Here is a 24,215-nt window from a genome sequence, read left to right on the forward strand (position 1 = left end):
GATTTCTCAAACGTAAATCTGAATTGACTCAGACATAGAACCAGATCATTTGAAAACTGGTAAGAGAGCTATAAAAAACTATAAAACCCAATAACCATCAAAGGGCAGGTGATATCTTCTGCCATTTAACCTCTTACAAGTTTTTCACACCTCAGGATTTCTTTATCCTTTTACATTTCTATTTGCTGTGATGTACATTTGGATATTGTGGGGCAGGTGGGTCTGTCTGTTCCTTTAACCTTGAGAAATCCAACCTGCAGACATCTCATGTGGAGGCTCCAGCTGATCCTAGGTAGCGAGGGTTTCTGTGCTTTGACAGCCAGGCGTGCCTGCCAGAAGCAAGGACATCTGCCCAGTTAGTGAGAATGGATTATACGAGGAAACTGAGACAGGTTCTTGCCACCCCTCCATGTAAACAGTGAAAGGTAAGGCAGCAGCAAAGGTCCCTTCAGCATCGATAAATCCTCAGAAGGCAGCCACAGCACTGTTCCTCCCTCACCATCAGCAGCATTTCCACCAGCACTCCCACACCCCGTGTGTTTCCACTCCATATCAACACCTTACCACGCTTTTATGAGGAGTGGGAGGCAGGTGGGTCAAAGAAACAGGTTCCCTCCCACACCATAGACTAGAAAGGATTTGGCAATTCAGCACATATGAATTATTCAGTAGTTTATTTTAAGTGGAACAAATTGCATCTACAATAATTGTGTTTTCTCTATTTAGAGTATTATAATAGATAACACAAAATGATGCAAACATTTTAAAATACAAGAATAATGAAGAATGGCTTCCACTAATAACAAGACACGAGGCAAATGTTGGCAACAGGCAGCATTTAAAAAGCAACAACAGGAAACAGATCAGATGAAGCACTAATTTACATGGCATAGCAGAAATGCAATTGCTCTACCAGCTTTTCCATATTGTCAGAAAGAAAAAGAACAATTACATGTAGTCAAACCTATGTAGGAATAACTAATCCACAGCATTTGACAAGTAGCTTTGTGTACCAATTTCCAGAAAAAAAATAAATATTATTTAATGTCTTGCTGAATATATATTGCTCTTTTTGTATTATTTGTATTATTTTGTATTTTTTTTTGTATTCTATACAAGAAATTTATATATTGAAGTGACCACTTTCTTTTAAACACTGGCACCATTAAATTACAGCTAAGCTAAGAGTTAACATTTGAAAATAATAATCATTAAAAAATCTTGTTGTTGTAGTAGGGAAAAATCCTAATTTGAAACATGAGGTAAATAAAAACACAACTATGACAATATAAAGTTTTCATAAAGCACATAAAATTTCACTGTACCAATTCCTTTAGAAAAAAGGTTTTGCAGATGTATATCCAAAGCAAACGTTATACTGCAGTTGTATAATATCTGAGTTTACGAGCTAGTGTTGTGACATTTGCTTCTTAATTTCCATGTAACACAATAATATTCACTTAAAAACAACAATTACAGAACAACAATCATATATATATATTTATAACTACATCTTCAAGTAGGTCTTTGAAGATACATTTATTTTGATAAAATTACTCAAGCGACAGCTACACATATTCTGCATGAATTGCTAAAGAATGGTGTTATGAATTAGGCTTAAAAAATCTTTCATACAGTAGTTTTATCTTTGAGAATGGAAATTCATTAAAAATTATAACAAGAGCTAAAGAAGCTGGAATCAAATCCAGCTTTAAGATCATTCCCCTAAGAAAAACTGCAGTTTAGCTTCTAACCATTTGTCAAGGAGAAGTTATTTTGGAATGTTTTACTGTGGAAACAAAGAGATGTAGATATTGTAGTAAAGAATTAGATATAATTGTTTCATAAAAAGATAGACTTGAAACTTCAAAATAACTTGGAACAGTGATTAAGTATGTAAGCAAGTACTAGGACAGACATAATGTGATTCAAGGACTCTAAGCAATTAGCTGAATTTACAAATCCATTCGAGGACTATTAACCTGAACTGTCTGGAGATGAAGCTGATATATGGATTCACTTGACTGCATGTATTTAACTCTCCATTTTTCATCCAGAAACAGGTACCAATGACACAAAATAAACAGAGCAAAGTTCACGAAGCTCAGAGATCCTCAAGTCTGTTAATGCACTCCTGGAAGCCTGAATGGAGGAAAACACAGAAAAAACTTAAATCACAAAAGAAATCAAAAGGCAACTCAGAGCTGTATGGCTAATACACAAACAAATGTTGTATTTCTGAATCTGTATGTTAATTTTCTTTACAAAGTTTGTATCTAAAGCATTCAAGTTCGCTGTTTTCACAGTTTTACACAGCAAAAGTAAAAAATCTGTTCTTGATAAAGCTATGGTAAATACAAACTATACTCAGCTTTATCTTTCCTCTTATGTTTGGGTCTTTACGTTTAAATCCTTCAACATACTGTTCCTGCCATGCTGGAAGGAGCAATTTCCATTGCAGAAGTGTATTCACACCTTCTTAACTAGCTGAGATCAGGTAACCCAGTCACATTCTTAGCTCTACAGAAAAGTAAGTGACAGAATCTGAAGAAATCGTTCTTCAGCATTTTAAAATGGTTGACCATGAAGTAAATTGGATTAACCCTAACCTGGAACAAACCTGCAGCAATGAAAAATGGAGGGGATAATAGCAACAACGTTATGGTAGCATCTACTTTTTGGAGCATGGCTCAAGTATCTAGGTACCAAAAACTTACTAATGCACGTAGTCCATTTCTGATACTAGATCTGATTTGGAAATAAATATTCCTTCATCATAAAAGAAGAAATTGCTTGTTCATTGAAAGATTAAAATCTTTCAGAATCTTTTTTATAAAATGAAAACACAAATATTTTCACCACATATAGTTTCCACGTAAATGTTTTCAAATTTAAGTTGAAAGTGTTTCTTCATAAAACCAGATCATGTAACATTTATACAAAAAAAGTATTATTTTAACTTGATATTTCACATCAAGAAAGCACTTGAAAGATGGCTTTGTTGAAATTTCTGTACCATATCCTTCTAATCACAAGAGAAATTCCTAAATATTGGCTTGGGACAATCCACATTTTAGAAGAAACAGTCTAATAGAGCTCTAGCCCTTATAGAAAAAACTACTGAGTATTTTACATAACTCCAGTTGTGCGGATCCCCTGCCTTCCTCTTGTGTTCATATAGTATCCTTACAGCAAAAGCAGCAATTACTTTCATGTAAAATAATATTATTGTTACTATAGCTGATGAATTTTTAGCTTCTCATTTGCTAAATGGAATTTGTCAACTAAAACCAAAGGTCTGTATCATTTGACAACACAAGGGTAGAGCTACAGGAAGAGTTCTGTAGACGATTGTCTTGGGAACTTCAGCTCTGCTATTTTGAATATGTCCTTCCCCAGAGACTGGGGGAACAACTGATATACAATGGATATATATGTTCCTCTGAGGAAATTTATCTATGCAAAGAATGGAGGGACATAAAGTACAGTTCTGAGACAAAAATGCATGCTAAGCTACTGGGCACGTTATCACTTCTGCTGAAGCCAAAAGCCAGCTAAAAGACATGCATTTTATATTTTACTTCTTTATAGTTGTATTTTTCTATTTGTTTTGTATAATGTATATTTTCATGCTGTTCTGTCTGTGTGATCCTTGTGTTTACACCAGTATTTTATTCTGAGGAAATACACTTCTAATTATTTCTGAAACAGTTAACTGCAAAAGCTACTGCTTCCAGCATATTTTACTCCTGGTAATGTGCAATAGGCAAAGAGATCAACAGAAGTAGCGGTTTTCATATGCTATATATATCCTTAATATTCAAAGGAATATTCAATGCAAAAGCTTGTTCTATCCTGCAAGACAGTTATCAACAACCATCTAGGCTGTGGGTTCAAATATCTGGCCACAAAACTAATTTTCATTCATTTTGCACAATGGGCCATTTCGTCCTTGGATTAGATCTTGGCACCACAAAAGCATCCAGCCACACTATTGCATATAATGATATTAAATAATATACAAAGCTTCACTTTAATGGTTTATGGTTTTAACTTTAGCTCGGGTTCAAATGAAAATCAGCAGAAAAAAAAAGGAAAAAAGATTAATTTTAGTCTAAAAGAAAATGAGCCAATCAAAATACAAGTTGAAGCCAAGTTCTCAGTACCACTAAGTACAAGATGCCTTCGTATTTAACATGGCTTGTTTCACAAAAAAAGCAAAGCTTTATCTGCTAGTGTCCAAAGAAACCAAGAATCCTGGTTTCTGTTACCTTCTTATTTTGCTCTAGAAGTTGTTTGTTTAGTAAAGCGATTCCTCTGGAGACATTTGATATCATTATCAGAAGCCATATGAATACAAGGAGCTATTATAGACGTGCAGTTACTTTAACAAAGAGAAAACTCCTTTAACTTTGTAATGAGCATACCGAGAGTTTTCTTTCAGTACTCCATTACATCCTAAATAGAAGGCTTACTTCTTTTGACTTTCTTTAGTTTTGAGGGACCTTCTTCTTTCTGTTAACAAAACAAACGAACAACAACAACAACAAAACAACAGGAAAGCAAAGTAGTAATACTAAGCTAGCAGCTCAACTAAAAAGTAGCTTCTGAGTGAAAGCTTCAGCTGAATGCAGTGTTCAGCAGTGTCCCCACTACACTATTACTATCCCCTTTAACACTTACATTTTCCTCTGGACAGAGGAGGGATCAGACTAATGAGCACGGAAGAGTCCATCCCTGCCCAGTCAAGTTCTTTTCCTGCTCCTGAGGCTCCAGCTGAGGCTTCCCTAGAGCTGTGCATCCACCTCACATGGTGCCAGCAGCAGCAGTGCTGCACTGGCGGTGTGGCAGGCAGCCAGCGAGGACTTGTCACCTCCTGCCACTTCCCTATAGCAGCTGGCAGGGCTCAGGTTGGTACCTGCGCTACTCGCAGCCTGCTTGGAGAGGGAGGAACAGCGCTGGGCCCTTGTGACTCATGACTAGGACAGGACAGTGCCCCTTCCCCATCTCAGCAGGGCTGCTACAAGCTCTGTGCTTGTCCAGCCTGCCTGGGCTGAGCTAGCCCTGTGCTTACACCCCCTGGTGGGGCTGAGGTTGGTCACCCGCAGTTGCAGGCAAAGGCCTCCAGAACTTCATTCGTATTATGGTCTAAGTCCCTCTTTAGTAGTCAGACACGTGGGGTTGTGATTCTTATATCCACAGCTATTTTTACGTGATGGTTGATTTTTAGTTGGCTTTTCTGTGTGCGTGTGTGTATGAGAGAGAGAGAATGACTCCTGGCTGCTGTAGCATCCGCAGTGACTGAGCTGTGGCTCTGTGAAAGGGCTTTTCCCAGCTGCAGTTGGCCTGGGCCAGCTCAGAGCAGCTGGGCGGTGTCCCCCAAACCACCTCTTCTTGTCCCTGCTGCAGCCTGAGCTCTAGGGTGCTTCCCTGTTCCTGCTGCGGGCCCTTGGGGCTGCTCCACTGGCCATTTGAACTGCACTCACAGCATGGACTGTGCTTTTTTAATCACCATTAAAATCCCCCAGAATTGTCCCATTTGGCTTGGAAAATGTAACAAAACAAAAAGATGGCAAATCAAATCTAATGTTAACAAATGCAAATTAAGTGGAATAATCTGATGATGGGCACATACTCTTAAGTATGTGCCCAGTTTAGGAATAGGTTTGACAAGTTTATATATTGTACCATGTGATTAGGCACCAGCAATTCATATTGAGCATGGGTAACGAGACCTCAAACGGTCATGGGATTGCTTGAGATAAAACATAAAAGGCAAGGGAATCTGGGTGGAAAGGGAGTAAAATGTAACTTTTCCTACTTCTGCCTTATTTTGTAAAGTAATTGCACAGTATGTTCAGTTGGCTATTAGCACAAATAATATCTACATATCTGTATAAGAAAATACAACTCTACTGAGCTTTGGAGATGTAGGACCCTTTCTTTACTAATCTGCCTCATTTCTAGGTAGTAAAAACATTAAGAATGTGGTTGTAAGGAGGAAGAGATGACTGATGATACAACTGAGTTTTAAAGACGTGATATTGAGAAACAGAAATGAAGCCTAGAGATAGGTAAAAGCAATACTTAAGAATCACAGAAAAAATATTTTGAGGAGGAATTTAAAAGTACGCACTACATCACACAACATTAGAGCAGAATCCAGGGGAAAAGGCATAAAAAACATCCAGTTGGTATTAAGAACCTATTCAATTGCTGCTGTTGGCTCTTGTTAGTAATACGATAACAACTGAAATATATTTAAAAATTAAGATTTTGTTTTTTAATTAAAAAAATTAAAATCCCACACTGAATTACAAATAGCCTTTAAGAGCTCATTTCTACCGAATAATGCTGAATTCAAGTTCTGAAGATGAGATATTTACATAGCCAATGAGAATGCCCATAATTCAATTAGAGAGAATCAAACTGTTTTCTGTAGAATCAGAAAATCTGCTTCAGAAGCATATTTACTTTACATACCATCATTGAATGCTTTCATTTTAGTATTACCTTTTGCAGGAGACAAACATTTTAGATGCATGTTTGAAGTAATATTAACATAACTGATGGTTAAGGTTAATTTCACCCAGAGTGGGCTCAAAAATATTTCTTGATTTTCCTACTTTAAGTGGAACATGATAAAACAATAAAACTTACATTTTCCTTTTTATCTTTTAATTCAAGTCCTCGTAGCCTGGGCTAAGGGGTGTACGTGTGGTGTTTTTTTTTTTTTACCTGTCTCCTTCTGGCACAACCTTTCTTTACTGATGCTTCCATGTTGCTCTCCTTCATTGAGCAAGTCAGTTTTGAAGCCAGTGTTTCATCACATCTCAGATTCTCTTTTCCTGTAAACATCTTAAAATAGAGACATTTGTACCTTTATGAGTAAAAAAAACACAGTATCTTGTCTATCAGATCTTATCAACACAACACATCCCGATCTGTAATTTCTATCACCACTAACACCAACATGATTTATACAGATAACCTCATTGCTCCTCAACCCAGGCATCATCTTGATAACCTTATTTATCCCATGTAGCAACTGCTGCATGTTTTCACACTCTAAAAGCTAATCTGTGACTGTCAGATGGTAATAATCTTATGCTGTCTAATTCCTGATCATTTGGCATTTAGGAACTAACACAACTGAAGGGCTGCACTCATGGAATGGCAAAAGATGTGCTAGTAACACAAAGTTGAGATGAATTACATAAATAAATAAAATTACACTTTATAGGTGAAGACAGTGATAAGCACAACACATTTGCACCCACGTGCTGAATCTGTGGGACATCATCCTCATAAAAATTGCACTGAAATCAGCTCAGCTACTAATTTTATTAAAATGCAGTCAGAATCATAGAAAAATTAGGCTATAAAGGATGCCTGGAGGTCATCTAGTTGTAACTTTTACTCAAAACAGAGATAATTTCAAAGTTAGATCACATTGCTTTGGCTCTCACCCAGTCACATTCTGAGAATCTGAATGGGTAACAATTCTTTTCCTTATGCCCAAAGAATCACAGAATGTTAGGGATTGGAAGGGACCTTTAATAATCATCTACTATGCCCAGTAGGAAATCTTCCTGTTGCAACTTCTCATTTTAGTTAAACTTTGATTAAACTTGTATTTGCAAAATCTTCCATGTTTGTCTATATGCACTGCAATCAGGTTTTGTATGAAGACAGAATGAACACAAAAAAATTTACCATACTACCCTTACACAAATCTTGACAAGCTGATAGTTTAATCTTGATAAGCTTAATTTCTTTCTTTTAAAGAAATTAAAACTAATTATTCCACTTTAAAAGTCCCAAATAAAAAAGTGTGTATCTCAGAGGACAAAGTAAATCATCCCTTTCAGGAAAAAATAAAACAAAACAAAACAAAAAAAAAAACAGCAGTGGCTGAAAACATTAATATATATGGTACAAATTTTAGAAAACTATATTGAGAATGTTGGTAGAGCATCATGAAAGTCACACTCTTTGTTGCTTATTGTTGTTTTTAGAATATACGGAATTTGTGAGAACCAGTGAGTGTGAGCGTTATTTACTGTACCTGTTCAGAGTTAGGTCTGGAAGGAAGACAGGTTGTTTTAGCAATACAGTCCTTAGAATTGCAAGATGCTTTACTTTCATCATTTTTGGCGATGCTCACTTTATCATTTAAGATGGATTCGTGAATATTTAACCCTGGTCCTTCATTTGTTTGTTGCTGTGATAAATTGCAATTTGTCATTCCATCATCTAATTTACAAATCTGCAAATGTATTTTCTTTGACTGGTGTTGTTTCTCTAGAACTTGTGTGGTATTTTGGCTTGCTAACATTTTTCCCCTTCTTGAACTAGAAGTAATAGATGCATATGTATTCAGGCTCGCACTGATGTTAGATTTCGAAAGCACTGGCCCAACGTTCTTCAGACAGGAAGGAGAGTTTGCCTTATTGTGACTCGCTTCACTTGAAGTGTGACCTGCAGCTGAGTTATCAGAATAAACAGAAGTAGTCATTTGTCCACCAGACTCTCTTTTCCACTGAAATACAGATACACCTTGTTTTACGTATGCTTTCTCAGTCGTTATCTGAATAAAGCTGCTGTGGGTAGGAATTTTGCCTGGCATATTTTGAACAGGTTTGTAAACTTGAGTTATGCTGGACCTGCAAACAGTCAACACAGAAGAGGAAGCACCCATATTTTTTACTGGTGAATGTCTTTCAGCATTTTTTCTTTTCTTCCCATCAATTTGATTTGTAGTCTTTCCATTCATTTGCATTAACTTTCCTTTGAAAATTGGTATAATTTTGTTGACTTTTTTGGGGGGGAATTCAAAGGCTGAACTTACAGGCATTCCTAAGGATTTCAGAACTGGTGAATTTGATACTCCTGATATTTGCCTCTGATTCATTGATTGCTCTTTTACTTCAACGCTAACCTTTTCCATACTTCTGCTGCTCGAAAAAATATGTGGTTTTGGCTCTTTGATCAAACGCTCCATCCAGTGGCTATTTTCTGTACTGCGTGGTGAAGAAATGCTATGCAAAGTCTGTTTCTTTGGAGGAGCCTGGGTTAGAGATACTACACAAACCATCTCATCAGCCAATTTCATATGCTTAGATTTTACTTCCTGCAATACAACAAGAGTTGTTAAATCGAATGAACTGGATTTAAAAATCTGATAGTGACACCTAATGCATCACTTTATGATATATACCTGATACACACGACAATATATTAGTGTATACATTCCCATTTTGAGTTAGAGCAATCTGTATTTTAAACAGTATTTTGTTGTCATTATAAGTGAAGATTTGTTTTCTCCTCCCCCAGCTGTTTGTTTATAAACTATGCTGGAGTATCGTATTTCTCAGAAGGAAAGACTTAAATTACAGCCATTATCTTGGTTTAGTGCTTTCCAGCTGGGTAATGCCCTTTTAAGGGGGGCTCTGCAAAGAGAGTTTTTCTGACAGTGCTCCTTGTCTTTTAAGCCTTCTAAGGACATTCCAAGCAAAAGAGAGTCTGGATATCTATAAAAACTGCAGAAGACAAGGAGGAGCCATTTTAGCTTTGATCACAGAAGAGCCATAAACAGGAACTGTGTTTTCAAAGAGGATTATACCATTTCAGAATCTCTGCAATTTCTGTCAGTATTCTTTGTTCAGAATTAATTACTTTACTTCTCCATTTACACACTACTACCAAAGAAATTTGAGTCTCAGCCTTTGCTAAAACCTCAAATTACAGGCATTGTGATTGCTTGCCTCCTTTCCTTTACTCCACAGAATAAATCTTACAGTTTTAGTGCTTTTAAATGCCTAAATCCATGCAATTTTATCCCTTTCTCAGTTTGCTTTTTAAAAATAAATTACAAACCGTTTTTTAAGTATCATTTTTATGGAAGAGGTGCGAGAAAGCTCTGGAAACCCAACTGCAAAATAAGGACAACAGAATAGCACAAACTGACAGCAACTAATTAATACTATAGTGCTAACTCCAACTTTTAAAAAAATGCGTTTATCATGTGAACAACAATATAACAGTGTCAAACAGAAATATATACGAGATTATGCATTTACTAAGAAGAAGAGAATTTGTAATTGTGAAAAGTATACCTCCATGCTATTACTGGGTTCTGACTATGATAAAGACTACTTCATACCATGAACAAACTACCTGTCATTAGTATGTTTATTAAAAAAAAACCTTACACGCACTGGAGCCCTGGAGAGTTCCTGTGTAGCATAAAGTGCTTTGCTTGTCATCTTTACTGGAAATCCACATAGATGTGAAAACTTACACTTCAGATCAGAAATAAAAGAGTTCAACACACTTTCTGAATCCATTCTAGCAAAATACTGCACTGGTTGACTTCGAATGCAACTTAGAGGGTAGCTGAATAGTGTTCAGGGATACATAACACAGTTCTTTACATTTCTACAATTACGAATCTTCTTCCTTGGGAACTATAGATGTGTCTAAAGATTTTTCAAAAAGGTGACCAAAATCATTTACTTTCTTAAGGGACTGAAACTTATAAAGTCACAGGACTTCACTATCACAGAATCACAGAATATGTTTATACCATACTGATCTACTGCAATAAAGATTACTCAGTATAGGTAATCTTCAGTCAAGTATTTCCTACCAGGAAAATTATCTTTAAAATGAATCTTTGTTGCACATATTTTTACAGGAACCATGCACAGTATTAATTTAACTGTTCCTTTTATGCCACCATTTATAGTGGTATCATCTTACTATTACTCAACACTACGACAGACAGACCTGAATAAATACTTTGTTCCAATTTGTCTAATGAAACAATTCCACTGACATCTATGAAATTATGGAAGGAGAAAATGTGATGTATTCAAAAATGAGAAGTTAGGTCTTAGATAGTAGTAGAGGACATATAACAAAAATATTTGCAAAGGATACGTAAAGAACCTTTCCCCTATCGGCTTGAAGTAAACACTCAAGTATATTTTTCTCTCTTCAAGATCCTCTGGAAGAATATATCCATACTAAAAAACAAACAAACACTAAAGAACACTCAGAAATGGGTATTACAAATATAAATTCAATATACACAAAGAAGGGAGGGAAAATACATTAACAGTGTATGTTGTTTTTACCAGATTCTTCCAATGCATCTGAAATTCCTTATATGAATGGAAAGGAGATTCTGGAGGAATTACATGGCTGATGTTTATGATCTGACCCATTTTCATGCTGTGCACAGGTAAAGAAGAGATGTTTACATAGGATGTCTTAAAACTCAGCTGAAAATACACTGGACTTCTCAAAAAAATAAATCTTATTTTTGGCATTGAAAGTATGTGTTATTATTAGGTTAGGAGAGCTAACATCTTTAGCTCACACTGTTTATGACAAAACAATAGTGATGTTTGCTGAAGTATGGAAAAGAGCTTGGAACCTACCAGTCTGATTTGTCTTATCTGTAATGCTCACCACCAGTGAGTACAGAACAAAAGAAAATATATCATTACATCTGATATAGTTGTGATGAAAATCACAGGTGAAAACAGAGAGAGTTCATGGCAAAGATGATTATTTTTTTCTTTAAATTGACTCTTTCTGCTATAATTATACTTGAGGACAAGTAACATTCTTACGTGTCACATTAGCAAAGAACTTACTAAAACTGAAATGATACTTAGGTGCGTAATTTATGATTCACTAACTTTTCTTTCACGTTTTCTGTAACATTGAAACCTAAAAGTAAAAGAAAACTTCCTGAACGTAAAATGGTCTATAAAACAGCTGTGTTCTTATCACTAGCACTAAATTTGCAATTTGCATGTCATATATTCCAGGAAATGTTTACTTCTGCTGGAATTTAAACAGATGCCTACCTTGGCAAAACGTAGCACCAGTTAGTTAATATGGAGTGTCTGTGAATAACTGTATTTTCATTGCTGTCAAACAGCTTTATGATGTTTGCTGAAATATCAAAATCTTCCAGCTTAAAACAGAAAAAAAAAAGTATTTGCAAATATCGCCATAGCAGTACAAAAGTTAAAATTTCAAAAAGAATTGTATATCACAATACAGTGAAGCTTATACATTATTATTCTACTATCAGGACTCACAGCCTGCTTATTTCGTAAGATATCTCATTATCAAATTGCACGCTATCTTATGCTAGAGCCTACACTGCCCAAAGTTATGTAAGTACAAGGTTTAAAGGCCTTAACTTAAATGAGTGAGATTTAAAATTTAAGTGCTTTAATAAATAACAGTACAGAACAAATTTCCCAAACTAGAACTGTCCCACTTTTATGCATTTTTTTTAAATTCAATCCAGAAACTCATGTTTGACAGTCTAGTAACTGCGTAGGCCACCCTTCCTAATCAAGTGCAAGGATCCCAGCAACAGAATTAATGAGACATGTAGCTTCACCCTGTGAGAAGTCACAAAACACCATACTTTTTCACAAAGGAAAAAAATCAGAGCCAATTGAACAGAGATTTCTCTTTCTATGGTCTATCAAGGCTTGCATTTATTCCTTGACAAGAATATCTAGCCATTTCTGTTTTAGAAAAGTATGTAAATGGTCAAACTGATAATGAAGTCACACCGTGATCACTTCTATTATTACTTTGTGTCATTTTGGAATTGGATTCATAAAGACAGCTTTAATACTTATGCTGTCCAACTAGCTCACAAAATAAATCTTATTTTTCTGTTCTAAAAAAGAAGAGTTAGGATTTCAGATACTAATTTTGGAAAGAAACCAACAAGCCTGACAAATATGCCCCTGTATGCATAAACTTATCAACAAAGGTGACGTGGCTGTCAGAAAGGACGGCCATTTTTCAACCTCAACTATGATTTATTAATTTATTAATTATGTTCACTAGCTGCATGGTACAGGCTGCTCCTGTATTTTGGTAGCTGCAGAGAAAATGAAGGAAATTCCAGAAAAAAGTATACCCAGAGGCCTTACACACAGTGCTGACAACTTACCTGCAGCTTCACTTTTAAGAAGTTACTCAAAACTGGTTGTGTATTACAGTGAGACTGTGAATGCCTTCTAGAAAACACTGCTAGAAGGAACTCTAGAAGCATAAATACAGCTCACTTCTATAATCTGCCAGGATTTTTCAAGAGGTATTTTAAGTAGTACAGAATCTGTTTTACAAAGACGTTTGGTGTGCTTCCTAGAATGCATCAATAAAGGTAGAATACAGATGTTATGCACTTAGAACAGGTGTATATGGTCAATAGAATCATAGAATATCCCAAGTTGGAAGGGGCCCACAAGGATCATCGAGTCCAACTCCTGGGTCCCCAAAGGACCACCCAAAAATCAGACTGTGATTACCGTCTTAACACAATCAGAAATAAGCACTTTTCTCCCCATCACACTAGTAGAATGCCACCTTACAGAAAAGAAAATAAAGTTTAGTATAACAAATACGGTCACAGAAAATGCAACTGTTTTATACCTCAGGGGGTGGTAACCGAATTGAGCAAGCCTCCACACTGATGCAAAGCTGTGTCTCTGATACATTGAGGTCTAGAACTAAAATAAAAAAGAAGTCCAAAGACTTGTTTTGAACTATAATACATCTGTTAGAAAGCTAAACCAAATGTTTATTTAAAATAACTGCTAGTCAAAATGCTGAGTTTGAAAATCAAAACTCAAGACTTCCTAAGCATGAAAATAAAAATTAATTGTATTTTAACTGTGGAAAAAATAAAAATAATCAGTTACAATCCCTACACCTACACATGAAGGTGAGGTGTATGGATCACATGGCTGTCCATGCAACTGGATGCTTGAAACCTATACACTTGATAAAAAATACCCATTTTCAAAGCAAATGTAGTTAATATAAAAATAACCATCAGCTGTATTCAGTCATCAAACCCAGTATTACACATCCAAAAATGGTCAGTATCTATGAGAAAGGCAAGCACTTATTGATGCTTCTCCAGAATATTCACCCAGTGTTGAGTAAGCTGTAACATGGGGACTGAATGCATTAAATTCCTGAATATGTAGTCCTGTTGCAAATGTAGACTTCAATATCCCAAAATGTAATCTTTGATTTTTATACTGAAAGTATAAATATAAATTTAATTTTGTATTTTCTGCAATAGCTAAGCAGCGTGCTTTGTGACTTTAATTTTGCAAACAAGAAACATTGTACAGTCAGTTTAGTTCATTTTCCTATCTATTATCATCGGGATTCCACATCACTTGCAAGACCTGTAATTTTAGGCAAGTGCATTTAATTGTAATAACCATAATGTTTTAATGTTAAGTTTCAATCTGTGGCCATAGATTAACAGTAGGAAGATTACTTTTTTTTTGGGGGGGGGGTAATTTTTCAAGGGTGCAGGTGAGCCGACAACTATTACATACAAAGAATCATCTGCCATCAAGTCTAACTTGACTGAGATTATTTCAGAATGAAAACCAAAAGGCATTGTGTTGATAACATGAAGATCACGACAGTATTTCTATCATGAGTTCATATAATTACACCTTGTTTACACAGGCTTACCACTAACAGAAAACTGTACTTACCCACTGCATTTTGCCTTCCTGTACGAGACAAAAAATCTTTACCTTAATAAATAAAATAGATAAACATTATTTTCTGAATTATATGTATGCTTAATGTCCTCATGCAAAAAATGGAGAAATCACATAATTTCATTTGGGTCGAGAGTGATGAAAAGTTTGTCCCTTTAAAGAGAGAGAAACCCTCCACGTCAATTAAATTTTCACTGACTCATTTGCATCTTAAATAAAATAAAGATATATGAAAGTATATTAATGGACAAAAATTTATACATAATTTTTTCTCCCCCAAAATGGATTTATATATAGAATTATTTTTAATTGACTAAGAATTAATACCTTTCTCAAGCTCAAAAGCAAACTTGTATAGTATTACTGCATATTTTACCATCTATCATGAGTTTTGCCCAGATTTAGCATAGATATGATTAGACAAGCTGTATGCACCAGGCACACATTGCTGTTAGTCAGTGTTTCCCTGAAGCCAGTTTTATATCAGCAACCATCTAGCCTTCTACTTCTAGCTGTTATTCGTGAATAAGTTGATTTCATTGAAAAAACTATAGATTTTGAAGACACTGAAAACAAAGACACTGCTAATATTGTGACTGGAAATAAGTCAACATGCACTTTTCTCAGTGTATATTTTGAATGATCTACACAATTGCTTGGCTTAGTAAGAGCACATCACAGTATCTGAAAGGCATATTTTTCCATACTTCCGCAATTCACAATTACCCTAGATAGGAGTTAGTGTAGAGATATTAGGCAAAGGAACTTCTAAATAAAAAGACAGAGCTTGGTAAAAGGAGATGGTCTGACAGAAAAACACTTCTGTGTTGGAAAAGCATGAAAACCAAGTACAGAAGTGCCACTGATGAAAGCATGAATTTGAAAAACAGGCCGAGTTTTTAGAAGACATTTACTGTCCAACAATATTTGGTTTGGAAATGATCAGTCTGGTATGTTGCATTCAGTTGAAATAAATATTTTGTCTATTACAAATAACAGGATAAGGAAGTGCAAAAGTGAATGATACGTCCTTTCAGACTGTTAACTTGGATAAAGAAACAATAAAAATGCAATCAAATAAAAAATAGAATAATGAAATAATTATGGAAATTATTAATATGGAAATTAAATTAGGAAAATAAATGCGATAATAAAGAACTGAAAATTAAATGCTTGATCCCTGGCCCAGGTGAATCAAATACCTTGCACCAAGAGATGACCAGCCTTGTTCCACATGGGTGCAAGTCTGGCTGTAAGCGTGTAGGAGAGGCAGCTTTGGAGAATAGTTGGACTAACTCTTTGTGGTTCTTCCAGCTAACATCAGTGAGAAAGGAAAAATAAAACATTTATCATTCAAGACATTTTTGTAAAGGCTTTAGTGGAAGTTTTACCAAAGATACTGCTACTGTATCGTGGAGCCAAATCCCAGTGTTACACATCTTTACTTTTCATCTACACAGCTACAAAGGACAGTTAGCACAATATTCAATGTAGGCATTTAGATTTCATGGGTCATCAGAGTAAGGTGTGCTACAATTAATTTGATGTTTCATAGGGCTGATAAAAGATCTGGGGTAAAGACTAGCTGAAGTGTACAAAATACTCTACTAGGTATGCATCTCTTTCCAGATAATAGCCACAGCTTCCCAAATGTACATACATTAACTCAACTGTCAAACTCGAGACCAGAGACATTCACTGGCAATCACAGGAATAACATGTGAATGTAGCTTTGTTCATCTAGCAGTACTACTTGTCTATTTGACTCTGTCCTGTATAGCCCGCTGTTGATATTTAGCAAAATTAAAAAAAAAAAAGGGGGGGGGAGGGAAGGGGGTTAAAAAGATCTAAATAGTACACATTCAAGAGGTTTCTAGTGAGATTCTGCAAGGATCTGCTCTTGCAGCTTATGGCTATTAAATATAGGCATTACTACACATATGGTGATGTTGGAAAATCTAATCATGACAGGTCAGTTACACAAATGAATATAAAACAGTTCTGTGAGGCAACCATATTTGAACAGTACATCTTAAAAAAGCAGAGATGCATTCACACTTCTGGAAGCCACGAGAAAACATCCAAATGGTTGTGCAAATAAATCACCAGAGCTACTGGCCTTGATTGCAATCAGTTGTGTTTTTTTTTGGCTTAGCAGTTTTAGTACACCCATCCATACATTCATCAACCCCTCAAACACTGCATACAGGATAGTAAAGCATATGAATAATGGTCTAAAACCAAAAGTTGTTAAGCTCTTTGGTTCCATTTCTTCTCTCTTTTTTTTTTTTTTTTGTTTGTTTTGTTTTGTTTTGTTTCTCTGAAACAATTCTATATGGGTTGGACAGAAACAAAATGTGAATGGGGAGATAGTTCAGCACTCTGAACACCCTCACCCATGGGACCTATAGGACACAGAAAAATGGGATTACACCCGCCAGGGAGCTCTTTGGTCTCTCTTTGGCAGGTCTGTCTTTGCCTCGAGGTCAAATATTAATGCTCCTGAACAGGATCAGGACTCCAATGCAGCAGAGGAAACTAATGAGATATAGCAGGAAGATTTTTATTAAACTTTTGACTCTGATGAAGTATACTTCCTATACCCAGATTCAGAGGAGACATTTTGTCTGTGGGACAGATTTTTTTTTCACCCTGAAAGTTGCAGAGCAAATTGCAAGCCCTATGAAAAGTACTCATCTCTGGTACAACAATCAGAAATGTGTAACAATCTGAAGAAATGTGACATCTTTCAGCACTTACGGTAGCTCCTTGTCTCTCTATATAGGCTTGACATATTCCTGATTTGTAAAATGGTATCTAAAAAAATAAATAGAATCCAAGTGTCTGAAATTAAGGGGTGTTTTATCAAATCATAAAGTAAATTTTGGACCATCAGTGTCTCTACTTTAGAAAAACATACTGAGGAATACTTAAAGAAAATATCAAATCCTGTTATTTTAAAGGAGAATGATAGGTAAAATAAGTTCAAGGCATTTGTCATAATGTAATCTCTTTTCCAGGTAAAGATATATTACCAAGCAAGCAAAAGACTGCCCAAATCAAAGTGGCAGAAGCTGCCCGTGCTGATCTCATTGTGAACTGAGTGGCATCTTACTGAATCCGTTCTGTTCCACAAAAGGTTCACCACCTGAAAAGGTCAATTTGTCAGAAGAAAAAATGACCTAAGCTGTCATCTACATCACTAAGGCATACGAGTAAAAGTTTGCTTCAAATTATGTAATTTTACTTATCCTTTGTCCTCAAAAAAAGCACGCTTTTTTAAAAGAAGCATACATTACATGTAACCATATGCTTATTTGCAGAGTGATTACTGACCGCCATTACAACGGAAATTTGGTTCAGTGTTCCAATAACTGGTGCAGAAAGGATGTCTTGATACAGGAATAATAACTGTCTACAAAGAAGGCAGAAAAAAATCAACAATAAACTTCCATACTTGATTCTCTCAGCCTACATTTCTTTTCCTTAGTCTTTCAAACAAAATACATTCCATTTTTGATCAGTTTTTGGTGGTTCAGTATACTATGTTAGACTAGTCCAAGTCACTTGCTCTTAACCCACTCACAACGGGTCTAAGACGTAATCTACAGGCCTTAGGCAAACTAGCAGATCGGCCCAAAAGCATTCAATTTGGCAGAATTTCTCATTTCTTCCCCTTACTATTACAGGGAATGACATAATGCTTTGTGAGCACTGAGTAGAGTACATACTCTTTTTGAGTATTCTGTTCACTCACTCTCAACCTACATAAAGCGTTTACGATAGCTCAAAAGATGCTACTGATTTGGCTCAATAGCAAAAATTTGGATGCTGTAAAGCAATCCAGATTTGCATGTTAACAGAAAACAATTTTAACTGTTTATCAGTTCCAAGCAGGTGGTCTTGTTAGTTTGAGATGATGACATTTAAAAACATAATAGAAAGGGTTGTTTCTTTTCCCAATAGCCAGCAAGTCCCCCACCAACGACTTAAATTACTCTGAACAATTTTATAGTGTTTACTATTTACTACTAATTATATTACAGTTAACTCTAGTAGTACTAATAAAATCTTTGAATAGCAACCACTAGCAGCTTCTGAAAATAATAATCCTCAGCGTTCTTCACCTGCACATTTTTATCTGTGTGCTCCTTGTCTCACTTTCTGGTAACTGGGAACTCAGTGTTATTGTAGTGGCACAGAGTTTTTGTAGCTCCGGCAGACTGACAAAGAATAGAGACTGATGCCTTGTGTCATTCATGTTATATTGTTGATTTCCCCAGAACAGCACCTGGGTCTTGAAATAAAAAATGTAATTCATTCTCATAAGGCAGATATTTATTTAAAGAACTTTATATGATATCAGGTAAACCAATAATCTGTTAATTATCTTCTGATTAAGATTAGGTAGGCAGTATAAGATAATTTGGTTGACTGAAACAGACTTTTTTTGTTATAAACAATGTATTATATTTTAAATATATATATATATATAAAAAAATATTCAGAGTAAAGATAATGATGAAAGCATCCTTTCCATCTTCTTCTGAGTCTATGTTTGAGCTGGGATCTATCAGGGATCCAAGAGCTGAGGAACCGTGTGAAACTCATCCCTTCCTGCCCAAAAAGAAATTTTAATTATTAGGAACTCAACAGAGATATCCTCCTCAAGCCACACAAAGACAGTGGCCAGTCTGGTAGAGAGAATGAAAACAATGGGAACAGGGATCCACACTGGAAATCTTTTCTTTCTTCCCACACCAGGCCCCCTTCTTGGGGTTACAGGAAATTTGTGTACTTTCTGCTTAAAACCACCTTTCTTCTCAAGTGTCAGGTGAACACCATGTTCTTGTCTATGTAGAACGCATTACCTCCTTACATCATACTGAAATCTGTACTAATCCAGAATCACATTACATGGTTAACAATGATCACACACAACCTGTTCTCCTACTCTTGCCCTCAAAGGAGGAATGTATGCAGAACCACATTTGTCTTGGTCAAAATTTTAGTTACACTCTAACATTTATCAAAAGATCAAGACAACATACCTGGTATTTGGAGTGGAATGTGATTAGACAGATGGTGGTTCTGACAAAGCTGTCTCTCACATCTTAAGCTTTACATTGTAATAGAAATTATTGACTATATTATTTGTGCAAGAGTATGAGGCGGTTTTGGGCTCAGCTACAATCATTATCCTGAAATGAATGTGACTGGATATTTTATGAGAAGTTAGAATACAGAGTGCATGTATGTTGATTGCCTTGCCACTGAAAAGACATGCCACAACTCTGTAATTTTGGGGATTTTCTTAAAAGCACCGGAAAGGAGAACCAGAAGAACCAGAAGTTCAGACTGAGAATGTGATCCTTTAAGTCCTTCTTGCTATTTCTCCTTCAAGCAGACTAAGGGACCAGACAGTGTAAACTGTTATCATTTCATAATGATTCACACCACCTTAACTGAGCAATGACTATTTCAGGATTATACACTGAGCAGAGACAGGAGTTTCCTCCTTGCCATAGATTTGTTCTTTCAAACACCTTTGGTGGGCCACACCTTGTGAGTGGGATGCAGCAGCACTAACAAATTTCATGTCAGTAGGAGTAACACGAAGTCATGGCTGTTACCTGGTTGTTGCATGCCTGCTGCGCAACCCTAAGTACTGTGGAGCAGGCAAGGCTCCGTGTAAAGGAACTAGAATATTTATGCCAAAAAAATAACAACTAACATTTCATTATTCAAAGAAAATATACCCCTTTACTATAGCAGCATTCTCAATCAAAGTGTTGCAAAGAAAAACAGGCAGGTTGAAAATCCGGTTGTTACCCAAAGTCAGCACAAGCAATTCACACCAAAAACAGATTAACAGATCTCCCACCAACTTCCAAACCTGAAAACTCTTTTTGGAAATGGACTTACCAGAGCAGTGAAGATAGGAATAAAGCAATTTTGTTGCCCAAATTTTATGAAGTCACCAGGTATTCACCTGAAAAGCAATTTTGTAAATCATGACTAAAAAATGATGAACTGGAAGCTTTTTGAGGAACTATGTCAAAGGTAACTTTGCTGTTCTGATTTTGCTTTGCATTGCTTACAGTGTAACACATTAAAGAGCTTTATCTCTGTCACACTCTAGAAAAATCAAAAGATTAGTTCTTTGTGACCATAATTTTAAAGATTTTTTCCCCCTTAAAGGAAAATGCTTTTCAAGTTTCTTCCTTCAATCATGAAAACTATATTTTTTTAATGGGGATGAGAGGCTCGAGAGATCTTTTCTCATGGAAAGGGATCTGTGGGTTCTGGTCAATAGCGAGTTGAATATGAGCCAGAAGTGTGCCCTGGCAGACAAAACAGCCAGCCATACCCTGGGGTGCATCAGGCATGGCATTGCTAGCTGGTCAGGGGAAGGGATTGCCCTGCTCTGCTCTGCGCTGGTGTGGCCTCACCATGAGTGCTGTGTGCAGTTTGGGAGCCACAGTATGAGAAGGACATAAAACTAACGTAGTGTCCAAAGGAGGGCTATAAAGATGATGAGGGGTCTGGAGCACAAGGCATGTGAGGAGCAACTGAAGGTCCCTGAGTTTGCTCAGCCCAGAGCAGAGCAGGCTGAGGGGAGGCCTCATGGCGGCCTGCAGCTCCCTCACGAGGGGAGCGGAGGGGCAGGCGCTGAGCTCTGCTCTCTGGGGACAGCGACAGGACCCGAGGGAACGGCATGGAGCTGGGACAGGGGAGGGTCAGGCTGGGGGTTAGGGAAAGGTTCTGCTCCCAGAGGGTGGTTGGGCACTGGGACAGGCTCCCCGGGCAGTGGTCACGGCACTGAGCCTGACGGAGTTCAAGGAGCATTTGGACGATGCTCTCAGACATTGGGTCTGATTTTTCGGTGGTCCTGTGTGGGGCCAGGAGTTGGACTCAGTCATCCTTGTGGGTTCCCTCCAACTCGGGATATTCTATGGTTCCGTAAAATGCCAGTCAAGATTACGACTTCATTGGATAATTCTAAAAGCCGTAGCTAAAGGCAAAGGACCCTTTCAAACGAACGTGAAAAAAAAAATCTTCTCAGATTGCAAACATAGAAAAGAAAGGCTGGGTCCTCAACTTTCATTAATGCTTAAAAGAATTCTAAATGGCCATCTGGGGATTTTTGTGGCAAAGATGCTGTAAAAACACATGCTGCAGTGCTCCAGTGATTTGCTTGCTGTTAGAGGACAACTCCCCTGTGGGAATGACTCACTGTATTCAGCATAAGTTAAGCCTTCCCACTGATCATAAAAGCTAATGGGACAGAGAGCTGATAAATGGTTTGTCCCTTCAGGGGAGAGGTAAAAGAGAGAGAGTAGTACCACTTAATACAGATGTATTAAATAGAAATCATATCAAATAAACCCAACTGCCTTCTTTTCAAGTAGCAGGTCTTAGGTGCGTAGGAGAAATTACATCTCTAGATGCTAGTAATCATAGCACACGATGTTGAAACCAACACTGAGCTCGTGCTAAAATGAACTTCAGTCAGATAATGTTTATCACTGTTTTTTATTCAAAACAGAAGGACAAATCACCGAATTTGTAAGCAGTATTTATTATTTTCATTATCGACGTGGATGATGGAATAAAGAGCCTCCTTATTAAAACTGAAAATGACACAAAGCTGTGGAGAACTGCAGTTACTCTTCCCATTTAGTTCACTGTAATAAACTGGAGACAGGACCTGAAAATCAGTTGGTATTCAGCAAGGAAGTATGACTTTGTCCTGCACACAAATAACCAACAGCACCAGCGCAAGCGCAAATCCACTAGCTAAGCCTCAGCTTTCAGGAAATGGATCTTGAGGTCACATTCTGTAAACTTTATGTCACTTAAGTAACACTGGAAACAAGCTCCTTAAAAACAAACAAACAAACAAAAAACAGTCTGTATTCATACTGGAAAGTGTAAATTGGGGTATTGCTGACCTGAAGTTGCTGAATGACATTCCTCAGTGGTGGTAACACCGTGGGGAGCTGCCCTGGGCCGAAAAGAAAGCAAAGTCACCAAAAACATTTGTGACCACAGCAAAGGGGCTGAGGTTTTGGCTTAAATAACACTGAAGGAAAACAGGGAGAGGCATGCTAAAGAAAGTTGTCATGAGGTGAAGGAGCTGCTCTCTGTGCCCTCGGCACCACAGAACGGGGGCCAGCAGGCATCGAGCAGTGCCATGAGGAAGCACCTGCAGTTGGAGGCTGGGCCAGGCTCCAGGGGCAACCCTACTGCTTGTAGTGGGTTTATGTGGCAAGGTATTGGTAGTGAGAAGCTGCAGGGGTGCCTTCTGTGAGAAGAATCCAGAAACTGCCCCGTGTTAGATAAGGGCCAGTTTCAGCCAGCTCCAAAAGGGACCTGCTGCTGACCAGAGCTGAGCCAGTAAGGGCTGTTGTTTGGGCCTCTGTGAGAGCAGGCTTAAGAAAAGGGAAAAAACTGCTGCACAACAGAAGCTGGGAGAGAAGAGTGAGAAAACGTGAGAGAAACAACCCTGCAGACACCAAAACCAGTAAAGATGGAAGGGAAGAGGTGCTCCAGAAGTTCCCCTGCAGCCTGTGGAGAGGCCCCTGGTGGAGCAGGCTGTCCCCCTGCAGCCCATGGGTCCCACACGGAGCAGATCTCCACGCTGCAGCCCGTGGAGGAGCCCCCGGTGGAGCAGGTGGATGTGGCCTGGAGGAGGCTGCGGCCCATGGAGAGCCCCCGCAGGAGCAGGCCCCGGGCCGGAGCTGCAGCCCGTGGAGAGGAGCCCACGCAGGAGCAGGGGGTCTGGGGGGAGCTGCTGCCCGTGGGGGACCCGTGCTGGAGCAGTTTGCTCCTGGGGGATGGATGGACCCCGTGGTAAGGACCCATATCTGGAGCAGTCCTTGAAGAGCTACTGCCTGTGGGAAGTCCATGCCGGATCAGTTTGGGAAGGACGGCATCCCGTGGGAGGGACCCCACGTGGAGCAGGGGCAGAGAGGGACCCTGAAGGAGCGGTGGAGACGAAGTGCTGTAGCCTGACCACAGCCCCCATTCCCTGTTCCCCTGCACTGCTCAGGGGGAGGAGGTGGAAGAGTGATGGGTGGAAGACGTTTTTAGAATTTTTTTGTTTCACACTTCTCTACCTTGTTAGTAATTGGCAATAAATTTATATGATCTCCCTTTGCTGAGTCTGTTTTGCCTGTCATGGTAATTATTGAGCGATCTCCCCGTTTTTATCTCAACCCTTGAGCCCTTCCCATCGCATTTTCTCCCCCTTTCCCTTTGAGGAGGGGTAGTGTCAGGGCGGCTGTGGCGGAGCCCAGCTGCCCACCTGAGCAGTACCACCACACCACACCGTACCACACCGCTCTCCCTCAGCGCCACGGCGCGGCGCCGCCGTGCGGGGAGGAGCGCCCAGAGGGCAGGAAGATGGCGCCGCCGGCCGCCTGAAGCGGGGCGCGTGACGGGGCGGGGCGTGACGGGCGGCGCCAACCGCCACCGCCTGCGGTTGCGATGCACGTGACCGAGTCACGTGGTGTGGAGGGGAGGGCGCCGACCGCTCCTGGGGCCGGGGTAGGAGGACCCTGTGAACACCGCCGCCGCCACCTCGCTAAGCCCCGCCCCTCCCCGCGGCGTCCTCCAACCCCCGCGCGGCATCCC

General features: G+C 38.3%; 1 protein-coding gene across 1 annotated transcript; it reads right to left on the reverse strand.

Moving 5' to 3' along the window:
* Window positions 1-78: 78 nt before the first annotated feature.
* LOC308189919 (uncharacterized protein C18orf63) lies at window positions 79-24,061 on the reverse strand. Its single transcript, XM_080580573.1, has 17 exons — window positions 23,085-24,061; window positions 22,532-22,584; window positions 20,502-20,568; window positions 18,704-18,873; window positions 17,913-17,991; window positions 17,337-17,393; window positions 15,779-15,890; window positions 14,568-14,609; window positions 13,480-13,556; window positions 11,883-11,992; window positions 11,142-11,238; window positions 10,945-11,030; window positions 10,215-10,398; window positions 8,069-9,133; window positions 6,739-6,858; window positions 4,428-4,515; window positions 79-2,142 (listed from the first exon to the last, which is right to left on the reverse strand). Exons 4-16 carry the CDS (start codon window positions 18,835-18,837, stop codon window positions 4,459-4,461), a joined length of 2,220 nt encoding a protein of 739 aa, XP_080436699.1. The 5' UTR covers window positions 18,838-18,873; window positions 20,502-20,568; window positions 22,532-22,584; window positions 23,085-24,061; the 3' UTR covers window positions 79-2,142; window positions 4,428-4,458.
* Window positions 24,062-24,215: the final 154 nt, after the last annotated feature.

This window comes from Anser brachyrhynchus (genome assembly GCF_964034855.1).
Source record: "Anser brachyrhynchus genome assembly, chromosome: 2".
NCBI classification, from domain to species: domain Eukaryota; kingdom Metazoa; phylum Chordata; class Aves; order Anseriformes; family Anatidae; genus Anser; species Anser brachyrhynchus.